Source organism: Tasmannia lanceolata, unplaced genomic scaffold (genome assembly GCF_043159265.1).
Source record: "Tasmannia lanceolata isolate RefF3 unplaced genomic scaffold, GAP_Taslan_0.1 ptg000002l, whole genome shotgun sequence".
NCBI classification, from domain to species: domain Eukaryota; kingdom Viridiplantae; phylum Streptophyta; class Magnoliopsida; order Canellales; family Winteraceae; genus Tasmannia; species Tasmannia lanceolata.
The window spans coordinates 45,882,271-45,898,160 of NW_027518679.1; the positions used below are offsets into that span (position 1 = coordinate 45,882,271).

The 15,890-nt window shown below is 37.6% G+C and overlaps 1 protein-coding gene across 1 annotated transcript in view; it reads right to left on the reverse strand.

Moving 5' to 3' along the window:
• Positions 1 to 5,962, reverse strand: part of LOC143875548 (CAAX prenyl protease 1 homolog) — a 36,357-nt gene extending 30,395 nt beyond the window's left edge. The window contains exons 1-5 of the mRNA XM_077377124.1: positions 5,668 to 5,962; positions 2,546 to 2,693; positions 2,282 to 2,366; positions 2,107 to 2,202; positions 104 to 169 (exon numbers count right to left, since the gene is read on the reverse strand). Coding sequence (XP_077233239.1) covers positions 104 to 169; positions 2,107 to 2,202; positions 2,282 to 2,366; positions 2,546 to 2,693; positions 5,668 to 5,701 — 429 coding nt within the window. The 5' untranslated portion in view covers positions 5,702 to 5,962. The remainder of the gene's footprint in view (positions 1 to 103; positions 170 to 2,106; positions 2,203 to 2,281; positions 2,367 to 2,545; positions 2,694 to 5,667) is intronic.
• Between the last annotated feature and the right edge of the window lie 9,928 nt (positions 5,963 to 15,890).

Below are 15,890 nucleotides of genomic sequence, written 5' to 3' on the forward strand. Positions count from 1 at the left end.
AGTTTTGAAAAGCACTTCAGCAAGAAAGATAAGAGTACAAATCAATTAAAAAATGAGAAATTGCACCAAAACCAGAGACGAAAAGGCCCAAGAAAGATGATACTTTATTGAAACCATGGCGAGCCTCGAGCACAAAGGTCGAATATAATGAAAATGGCAAGTCAATGATCTGCATGAAAATAAGCAGTATGTCACTACTCAATTGCATTCATGTATTATAAGCATGGTTTTAAATTTCTGCTGAAATCCGAAATTTCGGTTTCAGTTCGAAATTTCGGATTTCAGTTGGAACTGAAACCGAAATTTCGGGTTTACCAAATTTCAGAAATTTCGGTCAGAAATTTTGGAAAATTTGATCTTTTAAAAAAAATATATAGTATTAAATAATAAAATAATTCTTTTTTATTACCGGATTTCAACCGAAATTTAGGGATTTCAACCGAAATTTTGGTTTCGGCCAAGGCCAAAATTGGTACCGAAACCGAAATTTAAAACCATGATTATAAGTGGGTAGTGGTGCAGATCCAAATATGAATTTTCCTAGTTGAGACATTTCTGCGGAACCATAAAGAGAAAAGTATAGTAGAAATATTGAAATGTTCAGCAAAACCCTGACCATTCTTATCCTTGAAAAATTAAACATAATAGCTAATAGAAATATTTCCATCAGAAGAAATCAGAAAAAAAAAAAAAAAAAAGTATTTGAAGTGTTAGAAGCGTGTAGATATTGCAAAACGATTAAATAATGGAGGTTGCAGTTACATTACAAAGGCTTTTGAACAAAAATTCCTAAATTCAACAGTTCAATTGATGATTATTATTGAAGACTACATCAATAAATAAAAAGTTAAAAACACATAAAAGGACTAGTATATATCTGCATAAAAAGAAATTATGCATCTTTGAGGTAGACCTAGTTTAAAGCATAGATACTCCAAAATTCATCCTATCACTGACAGATCTATTTCAGAGGAATTAGAATCTTGGATTTCCTCAAAATCTTGGATGTGAGACGAGAGAAGAAGGAGATCATCCGTCGTTTTCTGATTTCTCACCCTTCTTTCCTTCAAGAGAGAGAGTAGGAGATCGTTCCTTGTTTCCAGGTTTTAGAAATCTCAGGAAGGGGGAGAGATTTCTAAAGCCTGGATTTTATACTTAAATCCAGGATAATGGATTGTAAATTCCAGAATTTTACACTGCTTTCAAATAAAACCTGGATTCTAAAATCCAGGTATCCAAACAGACCTTAAGTGTTAACTGTCCTATAAAGGTGACTAGTGAGGCAGATAAGGTTGATTATGTTTATTTGCAACTTTGTTCACTGTGAATAGGTGTTTGTGAATAGGAAGATGGCCAAACTGTTTCTATCTGCTTCATATGTAGACATCTAGGGGAGGTATATCCATTTTTTTTTATGACATAGGGTATCCCCACCCCATTTAGGGCGGGATTAATCCCTGGGGATGCACACAATCACCCCTCAACTCAACTCAACTAAGCCTTTGTCCCAAACTAGTTGGGGTCGGCTAATGAATCCTTTAGAAAATTTTCATGAAGAAGGTGAAAGGATCTACCCAACTCAAATTGAGTAAGTCTAACCCTGAGACACCCATGACCCAACACCAGCACCATCGATTCTATCTCCTATTTATTGTGAACACATCCTAAGCTACTTACCCACCAAAATAACAAGTACCCCGACAAGAAGAATAACAACAGTAAGAATATCCTAATTAGAATAATAACAACGAATAATAATGCATTTTGGAAACTCATTGGTGCTGCTGCTTAAATAGTTAATTTGAGTAAAGATATGCAGGGTCATTTATGCATCCATATTAGACAATTCAACAAAATAGTCTTACAACAACAGATCTTCACAAAGTCATGAATGATATGGAAAATATAATTCATTGCATGGTGGCTATATGAGTGAAGGTCGAGATGAAAATGAAAATACGGAGTGGCATTTGTTAAGGTTCTACAACATAATTTCAAACAAAAAATATGTTGGAGACAAGAAAATTTGCAACTTAAGCTGATGTTTCTAAGAATGAACTGGAAATTCAATTGTTGACAAATCCATTGGAAGATTTAATATTTCACCTGTGACCAAATCATGACACCAGCTAAGAATGAAAGGGTGTAAAGTATTTCATTCTCTGAATTCAAGCCCATGTAAACCAGAAAGTATCCAGCTCTCTGCAGCCAAAAAACCAGTACAACTGAATAATCCACCCAAACAAACGACAAAGAATGACATGAGATTCTGCTAACTCACCATCCACAACCAAGGCAGTACACCAAAGAACAAGACCGATATGTCCATTAATATGGTTACTGCCTCATGAACAAAGTGGAAGTAGCTGAAAGATTTAGATATAAGGAAAAATTAATACAAGAGGAACAGAATTCTAAACATTAATTTCAAAGACATTCACATGAATCGATCATTTTAAACAATTTAAGTTTGTCAAGGAAAAATATTGCAAGCAAATATGCGGAGAAAGCAGTAGGATGATCCCTCAAAGGAAGAAGAAAAAACCTTTTATCAAGGCTATATGCTCGAGACTTTTCAAACTTTTCATGGCTAACAACTCCTTGCAAAGGTTTAGGAAGATTTGGCAGCTTGAGAGCTGTATGTTGTCGCAAGTCAAGATATGTCTCAAAAATATACATCAAGATCATAAAACCTGCAAAATGAGATTCCGGTCACTGAAATTCAATCTCAAATAAACTTGACATTACAAAATGTGATCCACAATTCATCATTGGCTTGGCACTCTACAGGTGTGTTCGTACATATGCATTGCAATATGTGTGTGTGTGTGTGTGTGTGAGGAATGATAGATGCAAGGGCGCCTTTGCATAAAGAGCCAGAAAAGGGCCCTTGATTGTATCCATGTCATTTTCGGTAACCTTTTAAAATTGGATCCATGTCATTTTCGGTAACCTTTTAATATATATATATATATATGTGTGTGTGTGTGTGTGTGTGTGTGTGTGATTTAACTTATCAACTTCTCCAAAAGCTTAAGCTGTTGGACAAAGGCGTTATTTATCTTTTATACTTTAACACTCCCCCGCACATGTAGCCCACTTGGCAAACACGTGGCACATGTGGTCCTACTTTGGGCCGACCATCACATGTGGATTTTTGCTATCCGGGAGGTTTGAACTCGAGACCTTTGGCTCTGATATCATGTTAACTTACCAACTTCTCCAAAAGCTTCAATTGTTGGAGAAAGGAGTTATTTATACTTTAACAATATATATTAAATGCAGTTAAGGTATAATCAACCTAGAACTACAAAGATATGTGGCAAAAAAAGAGGAAGCGGACAACACACTGGCAGCCAATATAGACACAGACCAAAAAATCGTGATCAGGCATGGCATAGAATGGTGCCACAAAGAAATGATGCCACGGAGGGCGGAAAATTGATGAATGGTAGGTGCCCGAATCTAATGTCAAGTAGTTATGACTGTCAAAGAGAGGCTAGACTTGGAATCAAAAAATTTCCTCCATGCCAAATACAAATCTGTCAGAGGACCAATCATGGTAGGGACTACAGCAATATGAGCAGGAGCTCAAAACAACCATACCATGCATGAGTTTTCAACCTATTTAGACCGTTGGAGAAGTACAGCCACATCCAAAGTTTTCGAGAGCATATGTAACCATATTCATTTAGTTTGAATGAGTCTCATGGCATTTCCTGTCCATTTCCCTGACATCTTACATCCCCCCAACTTTGCTTTCTTTGGAGTAGATGGTCCCTGCTTGTTGGAAACAGTAATGAGTGAGGGATCCAAATTCTTTTATAGGTAGACATGTAATCAGGAGGTGGCTAACATGAATTTTATTTTTATTTTTTTAAGGGGCGTGGGTTGGGGGAGAGGGCAACATGGTATTCAAATCAAACAAACAGCAAGCAATACAATACCAATAAGAATGGTGATGGAAAGGTAAAGAATCCACATAAATGATGGCACGTTAAGATCACCAATATCATTCACGACCCACTACAAGTAAAGATAAACATGAAGCCATCATGGGTAATTGTCTATTGGGTCACATATAATGAACTAGTTATGAACCATAGTTACCACGTTGGGAAACAAAATCGGGAAGCAAAACGTGAAACGAAAACAGAAAACGTGGGGAAAAATAGAGGGGAAACGAGAAACATACATATGAGAAACACATTGAGAAAAGCCTTAGTAAAACACATTAGAAATGTTTCAGAAATGATAGAGAAACGTCAATTACAGCGCATATGAAGCACAAGGGAAACACGAAATATATGTTTTTTTAGGTTTAACTCAACTCAACAAAGCCTTTGTCCCAAACCAGTTGGGGTTGGCTTTTTTTTAGATTTAAAATTTATTAATTGTAAATTTCTACGGGATTTTACGCATAAATGCATACATTTATAATTTATTTTAATTTTTTTATTTAAATTAGAAGGACACAGATAATCTATGCATGTTCTTTAAATTTTTTATTTTTAAGCATAATTATTTTACTTTTTTTTTTTTTATTACAATATATGCTATTGTTTCCTTTTTAATATCTGTTCCACAATTATTATTATTTTGTGTCTGTGCTTTTTTCTTTTTTTTTTGGCAAAACAATTTTCATAAGTTTTACACATGTTTTCCCACACGTTTCACATACATTTTCCATACGTTACGTGTTTCACACATGTTTCACATAAGTTTCTCATATGTTTCCTAAGTGTTTCCCATTTGTTTCCCATATGTTTCAGAAACGTTTCCCAATTTTTTTTATCACACGAAACATTTCCGAAACATGTTTTAGGGGAAACGAGTGTCCAACCCGTCCAAGGAGTTTCTGGCTACTATGTTCTGAACCTTTTGTAATTTCATCTTTTCCTTTCTAATAAAGCTACCAATCGAAAAGTTGAATAAAAAGGAACAAAAAAGAAAGAAGACGTGAGTTACACATAGACGGAAGAATATAAATACGATGTAACTTTCCTCCTTCCTTTGGTAGGAGTTTTGCATTCTGAAAAGAATACACCGGTGCATGTAGCATCCAAACAATGTCAAAATTCCAAGCAAGCCTCAAACAGCCTAATTCAAATAGAAGCCAAACAATGTCTCATACAATACACTACTTAATCATATGGTTTAATCGAAACCTAAAAACGCTTAAGGTCATGGATTACAAGGGGAAAATAGAGGCGTTTAACTCATTGCATGGGATATGATAGTCTTCAATGATATGAAAAGTTATTGCTGGCCTGAAAGTTAACTAGCCCTTATGTGCCGAATCCAACTAAAGCCAAGATAGCTTCTTAGCAATATCCGCTAAACAGATTAAGAAAAAAATAACAAAAACAAGATTACCAAGATTAACTAGATACTACTTACAAGTTACAACCTCACTTGTTGGGGAAAAGGGGTAAAAAACAAGAAAAAGAGCAATTTAAACCATCGAGATCGAAATAAAAAATCAACAAGGAAGAAGCTTATATACGAAGCAAAACCCAACAGAAAGATCCGAATCCCAGAAAGAAAACAACGTCAGTAAAAAGAAAAAGTAATACGTTTAGATATTGAACGAGTACAAAAAAGACCCTCCAAGAACAATCATCGAAAATAAGATGAATAAGAAGAAATGGGGAGAAACCATTTTACCTAAAACCGCTTCCATGTAAGGCAAAGACCCCATTTCAGATGTGTGTGTGTGTGTGTGTGTGTGTGTGTGTGAGAGAGAGAGAGAGAGTGAGTGAGGGAGAGAGAGAGAGGTGTTTCAATTGATGTTTGGTATTTTATAAGGCAGCTTTTAATGAGTTGTGGGTAATTTCTCTGAGAGAAAATTAAGAGGATTGCTTGCAAAATTCTATCGTATTACAGCAATTGTTTTCTCACGAGTCGATAAAAAGGCCAATTTTTCTGACTTCTTACGGAAGCTAGTCGGAGTATCGGAGAAAGATCTAAAAAAACAGGGAAAATGTAATGAGCACTACATTTGAACTCTTCACTTTATTAAAATGTACGGTATGGCCAGCACCATAGAATGATTTCCAAACCCTACAGCCTAAATAGGTTGTGCCCCAAAAATCAATTCCGTAGGTTGTCCTAACCCTCCAATCTATAGAGGGACTGAATATTAGAGGGTTGATCCTAACCTTGAATAGATCGGATGGTTAGGATCAACCTATGTAAATGATTTTTAGGGCACACCCTATCTACTGTGACACATCTAATAGACCGTTTGGATCATCCTATAGTGCGGACCAAACCTTACTTTTTTGGAGCACAAATCCCGCTATCCTTGCATGTGGTCCATCTACAAAGGGGTCCGCTCCATCCGGAGATGATCTGTACTGCAAGATCAAACCGGGCAGCTCGCTCCCATTTACTGACTACTTGCAACGGCACCGCTTGGCGATTGGACCACAGTCGAAACTCGTGACCAGATTTACACTGGAACAAAGAAATGGAAAGTTGAAACCGGTTCTGAAGGACCACGCAAAGACAGATAGCTCCTCCAATGCTTCGCGCCGCCTCATCTACCCCTACCTTTACCTTCTCTTTCGCCGCTGAACAAAAGTTAAGCAACATGGAGGAAAAGAAAGGGGCTGCCACACCACCCCTCCATTCTGTTCCCCACATCTCCTCTACGTTCACCTCCGCCTTTGAAAACATCTAGATGGATATAAAATGACATGCTGGAATGAGAAAGATTCCATTATCTTGTATCCTAACCTTTGTACATCTGATCGTTAGTCAGTGTTCTTTATTATGAACAGATGGTCACGGAACACACTTATGTTTCTTATCGTTCGTAAATGCCAAGTATTTTAATTGGAGTTTTACAAACTATTTTATGATATGAATATATTTATTTTAAAAATAAGAGTTTATAAAGTTTCTGTTTACTTGATAAATTTATAAGTTTGTGGAGTGAATATTGAGGGGCTTTGAGCTGTCAACTGGTGTGGGATTGGACCTTATTCAGTTTAAGAGTTGAGATATTATCATAATTCTATATGTGATTAATCTAAAGTTCTATAAAGATGTAAAATCATCTCTATAAACAAATAAATTAATCTTAAGTGCATACAAGCATTTAGACACTAGGATTATGTTAATGCATAATTAGTTAAGGTTTAGGGCTACAGGAAGAATCTAGAGGGAATAATGAAATGAGATTGGACGGAGAGAAAATCTACTTCAGACTTTGTTCACTCAAAAGGATGGACTTTGGTAAAGAGTTTTATTCGATAAAAATACCCTGACCAATACTCTTTTATTTACAATATGAAGTATATTTTCGTATATTAGCGACCTTTAATATGTTCTAAGACGCGCTAATTGATTTTGCGGCTATGTTTGTGCTTGATCCAGCACGATTTCGGACCGTAGTATATGGATCCAAATTAGATATGACGAAATCCAACTATTGGGCCCAAGTTTTGTCCAATTAAGTTCGGATAATTTTATTAGATCCATCGGACCGTCTGGTCCACCGACATCCCTGCTAAATATGTAAAACTGGCATCTTAAAAGATAACACCATATTGAATAACCAGCAAGTTTCAATGCACGCCAATATCTTTGCCAGATATTATTTGGTTGTCAAATTTATTAGTGCCAGTGATTTCCCTCACATTCGTGTACCTGTCCTCAATGTATCGCCAAATTCAAGGTTTGTTTTCCTATAAAACAAGCTCCTTACGCTACTTCTACCTAAACCTTTTCAACTTTCTTTGGCTAGTCGCCATGACAGAGCTCCAAACCAAGCCATTCTTGGTATCATGGTATATTGCCATCAAAGCCATGGAAGTTAAGAAGCAAGCCATGGAAGTTAAGAAGCTATGGCAAGGCCTTTTCATGGGAGATTTTTGTAATGATCCAACTCAAGTGGTAGTCCTTATTGGTGGGCACTATGGAATAGGTAATATAGGAAAAGAAAACATGGGGATGTTGCAAGCAAGCCTGGTCTCCTTCAACGGCCGGTTGTCTCAGTTCACAACTCTCTCAATTGTTGGAGGTAATCACCGATATTATATCCATGATGTGTGCGTGCGCGAGCGCTTGCACATATAAGTTCATCAATGGATTTTATCTATAAGTGTAATTTGAAAAGTATGCTTCATTTAGCATTTGTAAAGCATTTAGCCAAAAAAATTAGATTTAAAAAAAATACTCATAATAAGTATGTATTTATGATAGGATGCATTAGACATTGAATTTGTTTTCTTCAACATGGCCTTTTTGAGTAACTCTAAAAGGACAATGATTTTAGTCGATAGGGTTAGTTGTTGTATTCCTATGGCATTTTGAATCATTTTCTTATATATATATATATATATATATATATATATATATATATATATATAGAGAGAGAGAGAGAGAGAGAGAGAGAAGCGTTCATGTGCTATAGCGCAGGTAGCATAACTGCGCTTAAGTGGTTTATAACGCCTCCCATTGGTTCCTTTCTTGTGGACCCGCTATATGTTTCAAAGGGGGACCTGCTGTACGAACCAATGGGAGACTTTATAAACCACTTAAGCGCAATTAAGCTCCCTGCGCTGCAGCGCAAGAACGCTTTTCTCATATATATATATGAGAAAGTAGATTCACCCACCTTTCGTCAGTTGAACTCCCCCAGGTTGCCTTATTGGTCGGGAGGCGAGACTCCAACAGGAGATAGACTCATCAAATGGTTATACAACTCATTAATATTGACATTTATTTGGGAACATAACTTGTATTTTTGTGACACTTTATATTTTAGGGTTCTATAGGATAGAATCCAGTTTGAAAGATAATAGTGAGGGGATTTGAAGTTAGGGAAAAATTATGATTTTTCATTTGTCTAAAGGGTGACGATCTATTATAAGACCCTTACACATATTCAATGTGAAATTCTCAGGCATAGAGTAAAAAGATGTCTACGTATGTGCTAGTGTCCAAGAGAAGAGAAAAATAAGCAGCAAGTCTGACTGTTGCATGCCAGCTATGCTGCCAGGATGTGACTAAAACCACTAAAGCGTTGTCCACTTATTATTGGGCAGTGATAAATCGACTCCTCATGTGTCTATCTCTCTCCTCTTTCTCTCTCTAACCTAGAGGAGAGAGAAAGACACATGGGGAGTCGATTCATCAATTTGGGGAGTCAATTTATCACTCCCCTTATTGTTATGGCTCAATGTTGCAGTCCGGCCAACGAAATTTGGTTGGCAGTAAGACTCCGCCCAGTGTTGAATAGATCGTTGAAAAGATATAATGGACGTACAACTAATGAACCTTGACATTTAGTTGAAATTGTACCCTTCTAATTTTAAACTCTTATCTAGGAAAGCCCTAAACCCTGCAACTCTTACATGCATAAGTTCATATATTAAAAAATTTCAATGTAAATCTCGTCTTTATTTCTCAAAAGGATAAATCTTTTAAGCAAGCATCATTCTTGTTAAGAAAAATTACCATGTATGACTTGAATTGATTGCCTCGTGTATGCTGATCATGTCCAAGAATGTTATTGGCCTTTGTATACAGGGAAATAATGCTTGTCTGCCGCCTTCTAGCCAACACTTTCTTACGGTGGATTTTCTTCGGCTTTCTCTCGCTCTTCAAGCAGTTAAAGTCAGACCCTTGATTAGAAGAAACCGGCGGAATATGCGAAGGTCGGGAGATTCCGCCGGCGGTTGCAGTGTCACCGACTTTTGAATTCGGAGAGTTTAGGTGTTCTATGGAGGAATGGATTTATTTTAATTTTTCGAAACAAATGTTACATTGAGAGGCTTTACCACTATGTCCCTCATGTAATTTTTTCTCTCACTTTTTAACATTGAGGAGAGACTCAAAGATTTCTCCCTCTTCTTTATCCATGAGAGTGAGAAAGGACTGCTTTGTTTTTCATGGAGACTTGACTCTTGATAGGCTTTTCAGCCATTATGAAAATGGGAGAGATTAAAACAAGAAGAGAGAAAGAAGATAAATGATTTCAGCACAACTATGTTTTGATAAAAGATGCTCATGTTTCTTGCCTTTTAGTATTTAATTGACATGTAAGGGCCCGTTTGGATGCCGAGAAGATTTTGATTTGGATTTCTCACATTTGCAACCCTTTTTGCACTGTAATTTGGATCGGATCAAATTCTTGGATTTCTAATTCAGCAGTTGACAGTGAAAAAAATCAGATTTCTAAGTTTGCTGTGAAAATAAGAAACTGAAAATCCACAGATCTAGGAGTTTCCTTCACCCTCTTAGCTCCTCAACCTCTCCCCTCCACTAGGAAGTACCCTCTTCCCTCTTCCCTCTTCCCTCTCCCTCTACATGAGCTGCCGGGTCTATTCAATTTGTATTCAAAACTCAATTCCAAATCCAATACAAAATGGGAGGTATCCAAAGGGGTCCTAAGTGTTTTTTGGGAACCGTAAAACCCTTTTACAGCTCTTTAAATACTAAAAGACAAGAAACATGAGTGTCTTGTATAAAAAAATGCTTGTTGAAATAATTTCCCTACAAGGGGAAAAAATAATGTTTTTAGGGCTGGGGATGGAGGAGTTTATAAAAAAAAATTTCAGTGTTGTTTTGCATGGGTGAATTGTAATATTTAGAAAAAAGATGAGGCTTTTTGTTAGCGTTCAACCATTATAGGAAATTATTGCATGATTTTCTGGAAGAAATCTCTCGAATAGAAACGAGGGGGAAACCAATCAAATAAAATAAAAACCAGTGGCCGAAGAAATTTGAAATATTGAAATATTTCAATATAACTTGTCTAGATATTACAAAAACAGGCAAGCAGAATTTATTTTAGGATTAGGGTTTGAGAAAGCATCCTGCTTATTGTTTTCATTTGCCTTGTAAATATGAAAATCTAGTGTTGCAAATATACTGGTGTGGGCGGTATATCAAAAGCCGCCTCTTAAAAAGTGGAATGCTTTTGGATCAAATATCAACAGTGGTACCGCCCGCACCGGACTTCACGGACGGACACCATATAAAAACTCATATATTTTATATGGCGTGCGACCGTCAACTCCAGTATTTTGTAAAAGTATAGTACGACCTTGTAAAAGTATAGTACGACCCAGATCATAGGATGATCCAAACTATTCATTTGGTCCTTTTGGAACCAGAGGCAATGCTTGAAGAGTGGCATTATCAAACATTTATGCCGGAGCTGTGCGATAAGAGGATGCAGCGGGCGAAAATGAAGGGCGAGGTCGAGAAAATAAGTAGGATAGAACTGTGTAGAAGGAAGAGAGGAGAACTTCAAATTCATGATGAAATTCATGATGGGTATACAAGCCATCCCAAATACATGAATTTTGAGATATGGATGGGATTGTGAAGCATATCTTATGCAGATTTCTTGATATACTCTTCAATAGATCCAAACTAGTGATTCTGTGCTCTTTGAAATAACAGAAAATAAAATAAAAATTGAGAGCCAAAATTAAGAAGCTCAAATAACATCAATTAAGAAAGGCAAGAGCTCGTTGGCCCAGCACCATAGCCACCACCTCCACGTCCAAAGCCCGGCCTTCCACCAGGACCCTGCAAGTTCCAGAAGCTTTACTTAGAACAGATGTGAATTGAGATTAAGATAATAAACAAGCAAGCTAAACTTGATTGCAGAAACTCATATTGAGATGAGGAAATTATTAAGAACTCAAAATGCACACCATTTCAAAACTAATAACATGTGAAACTTTAAAAAATATGAAGATTCAAATTTTTAAGTCGTTAATTTCAATTTGTACTTCACAATGTATTTGTACTTCATTTTTTTTTCTTTTTTTCTTGTATGATGGTGGGTTAGAGGCAAGGTTCTATGTCCTCCTCTAATAATTTTCTATATTAACAAAATTTTAAGGTGTCGCCCTGGTTCTTGGATAAATATTCCGTGCACAATCGATCTTTGTTTTTAAATTACTTGCAATTTGACGTGCAAATTTTTCGTAAATGACTTGCAATTTTTTCCAAATTTTCCAACAAGTGCATTCTCAGAATTCCGAGAAAAAGTGCAGTAGAAAAAAACATATTCTCGGAATTCCGAAAATGCACTTGTTTGAAAAAAAAATAACCGTTACGTGCCGAAACGTACCGGCACGCCACGAGTGGGCCGTGCGGTGCCTAACCCCCACCCTTTGGCGTGTCGGCATGGCACGGCCGTGACCAAATCGTGCCGTGCCGGCACGGCCCACAGGCCACACTAGGCAAAGAATTTTCGTGCCGTGCCGGCACAGCACGGCCCGTATGCCACCTTGAGCTACCGCACCGCTTGGCGATTGACAAAAAGTAAACTAAAAAGGGTGCAACACCGACACAGCAAAAGAGGCAAAGCAACGTGCAAATTTAAGAAGAAAAAAAGAAATTTTATTCAAGTACAGCTCTCGACCAAGGTTACATTAAAATGAGGAATGGGTTCCTGAACAAAAGTTAAGCAACATGGAGGAAAACAAAGGGGCTGCCACACCAGCCCTCCTTTCTGTTCCCCACATCTCCTCTACGTTCACCTCCGCCTTTGAAAGGCCGGTGCTAACCCTTAGGCTTCTCATCCTCCATAAAGGGAGACAAGAGGCTGCTGCCACCACGAGCTCCCCTTTCCTTCCAACTAACCCCCTCGCCATTCGCCCTCATTTCTCCAAGCTTTCCTTGAACGGATCGTCCCCAACCAAAACATTTAGCGGTGTAGGGGGGAGCGACAAAGATGGGGTCAAGTACCGTCTCGCCATTTATCCAGAAGAAGGTAAGGAACCTGTGCCTTGGAATGGGGCTTGTCATATGAACTTTCAATATATTTATCTCTTGTTTATCCCGTGCCCTCAACAACCCAAAACCTTTATAAAGTTAAAGTTTGATTGTTGTTATTTTGGCATGCTTACATGATTAAATGATGAATTGGGCATTATAGGGAAAACATCTAGATGGATATAATGACATGCTGGATTGAGATAGATTCCATTATCTTTTATCGTTCGGAAATGCCAAGTATATATTTTAATTGGAGTTTTACAAACAATTTTATGATACGAATATATTTATTTTAAAAATAAGAGTTTATAAAGTTTCTGTTTACTTGATAAATTTATAAGTTTGTGGAGTGAATATTTGGGGGCTTTATAAGTTTCTGTTTACTTTGAGCTGTCAACTGGTGTGGGATTGGAGCTTATTCAGTTTAAGAGTTGAGATATTATCATGCTTCTATATGTGATTAATCTAAACTACTACAAAGATGTAAAATCATCTCTATAAACAAATAAATTAATCTTAAGTGCATGCAAGCATTTAGACACTAGGATTACGTTAATGCATAATTAGTTAAGGTTTAGGGCTACGGGAAGAATCGAGAGGGAATAATGAAATGAGATGGGAGGGAGAGAAAATCTACTTCCGACTTTGTTCACTCAAAAGGATGGACTTTGGTAAAGTGTTTTATTCGATAAAAATACCCTGACCAGTACTCTTTTATTTACAATATGAAGGATATTTTCGTATATTAGGGACCTTTAATATGTTCTAAGGGGCGCTAATTGATTTTGTGGCTATGTTTGAGCTTGATCCAGCATGATTTCGGACCGTAGTATACGGATTCAAATTAGATATGACGGAATGCAACTATTGGGTCCAAGTTTTGTCCAATTAAGTTTGGATAATTTAATTAGATCCATCGGACCGTCTGGGTCCAACGACATCCCTTCTAAATATGTAAAACTGGCATCTTAAAAGATAACACCAAATTGAGTAACCAGCACGTTTCAATGCACGCCAATATCTTTGCCAGATATTATTTGGTTGTCAAATTTATTAGTGCCAGTGATGTCCCTCACATTCGTGTACCTGTCCTCAATGTATCGCCAAATTCCAGGTTTTTTTTACCTATAAAACAGGCTCCTTACACTACCTCTACCTAAACCTTTTCAACTTTCTTTGGCTAGTCACCATGACAGAGCTCCAAACCAAGCCATTCCTGGTATCGTGGTATATTGCCATCAAAGCCATGGAAGTTAAGAAAGTATGGCAAGGCCTTTTCATGGGAGATTTTTGTAATGATCCAACTCAAGTAGTAGTCCTTATTGTTGGGCACTATGGAATAGGTAATATAGGAAAAGAAAATATGGGGATGTTGCAAGGAAGCCTGGTTTTAGGTAGTCTCCTTCAACGGCGGGGGTTCTCAATTCGCAACTCTCTCAATTGTTGGAGGTAATCACCGATATTTCATCCATGATGTTTGCGTGCGCATATAAGTTCATCAATGGATTTTATCTATAAGTATAATTTGAAAAATATACTTCACTTAGCATTTCTAAAGCATTTAACCAAAAAAATTAGATTTTTTAAAAATACTCATAATAAGTATGTATTTATGATAGGATGCATTAAACATTGAATTTGTTTTCTTCAACATGGCCTTTTTGAGTAACTCTAAGAAGACAATGATTTTAGTCGATAGGGTTAGCTGTTGTATTCCTATGGCATTTTAAATCATTTTCTTATATATATATATATATATATATGGAGAGAGAATCGTTCATGTGCTCCAGCGCAGGGAGCATAACTGCGCTTAAGTGGTTTATAACGCCTCACATTGGTTCCTTTCTGACCACCCGCTATATGTTTCAAAGGGGGACCCGCTGTACGAACCAATGGGAGGCTTTATAAACCACTTAAGCGCAGTTAAGCTCCGTGCAGCGCAGGAACGCTTTTCTAATACACACACACACAGATATATAAATATATATATATACATATATATATATATATATATATATATATATATATATAGAGAGAGAGAGAGAGAGAGAGAGAGAGAAGGGTTCCTGCAAACGTGTGCAGGTCAGTTACGCCCTTCCATGGAGAAGGTGTGGCCCAAAAATCAGCCCGATTGGATCGTCCTAACCTAATCAAAGGTTGAGGGAAATGGATAGACACTATGTGTCCATGTTTCTGCCCAATTTTCCCCTCCACAAATGGCCTGGTTAGGATGATCCAATGAGGTTAATTTTTGGGCCACACCCTATCTATGGAAGGGCCTTCCAAGTGAATGCTTTGGACCCCAAAAAATGCGGGCCCCCACCCAGCTTCTGCACTCGTATGCAGGTGAGCTTACCTGCACACGTGTGCAGGAACCCTTTCCTCATATATATATATATATGAGGAAAAAGATTATATGCTTGAAGCGCATTTCTATAGGTACGCTTGAGGAAAGAGAAGCGTTCTGATTGGTTGAAATGGTGGGCCCAAATGCGTATTTTGAAACAGATGCTGCGGCGTTACGGAGGGTGCGTCTTCGACGTACCCTAGAAAAAAATTTAAAACAAAAACCTGCGGCGTTACGGAGGGTGCGTCTTCGACGTACCCTCGAAACCCATCTCTCTCACCCAAACCTGTGTTTTTGTTTCGCAAGAAAAACCCGAACCCATCCATCTCCATCTCTCTCACTCGTTCTCTCTCTCTCTCTCTCTCTCTTTCTCTCTCTCTCTCTCTCATTCTGTTTTTAAAGACGCACCAAAACCCAAACCCTCGAAAGACCCAAAACCCAAACACGGTTCATCTCTCTTCTCTCACGGTTTGGATGATCCAAAACCCCCAAATCGCTCACACAGGTACGCTCTCCTCTCCTCTCCTCTCTCTCTCTCTCTCTGTATTTTTTTTAAAAAAACCCAAACCCATCGACCCAAACACAGCAGATTTCAGCTGTGTTTGGCTATGGGTTTGGGTGATCCAAACCGTTAATTTACGTTCTCTCTCTCTCTCTCTCTCACTATATATTTTTTTTCAAAAAAACCCAAACCCATCGACCCAAACACAGCAGATTTCAGCTGTGTTTGGGTATGGGTTTGGGTGATCCAAACCGTTAATTTACATTCTCTCTCTCTCTCTCACTATATTTT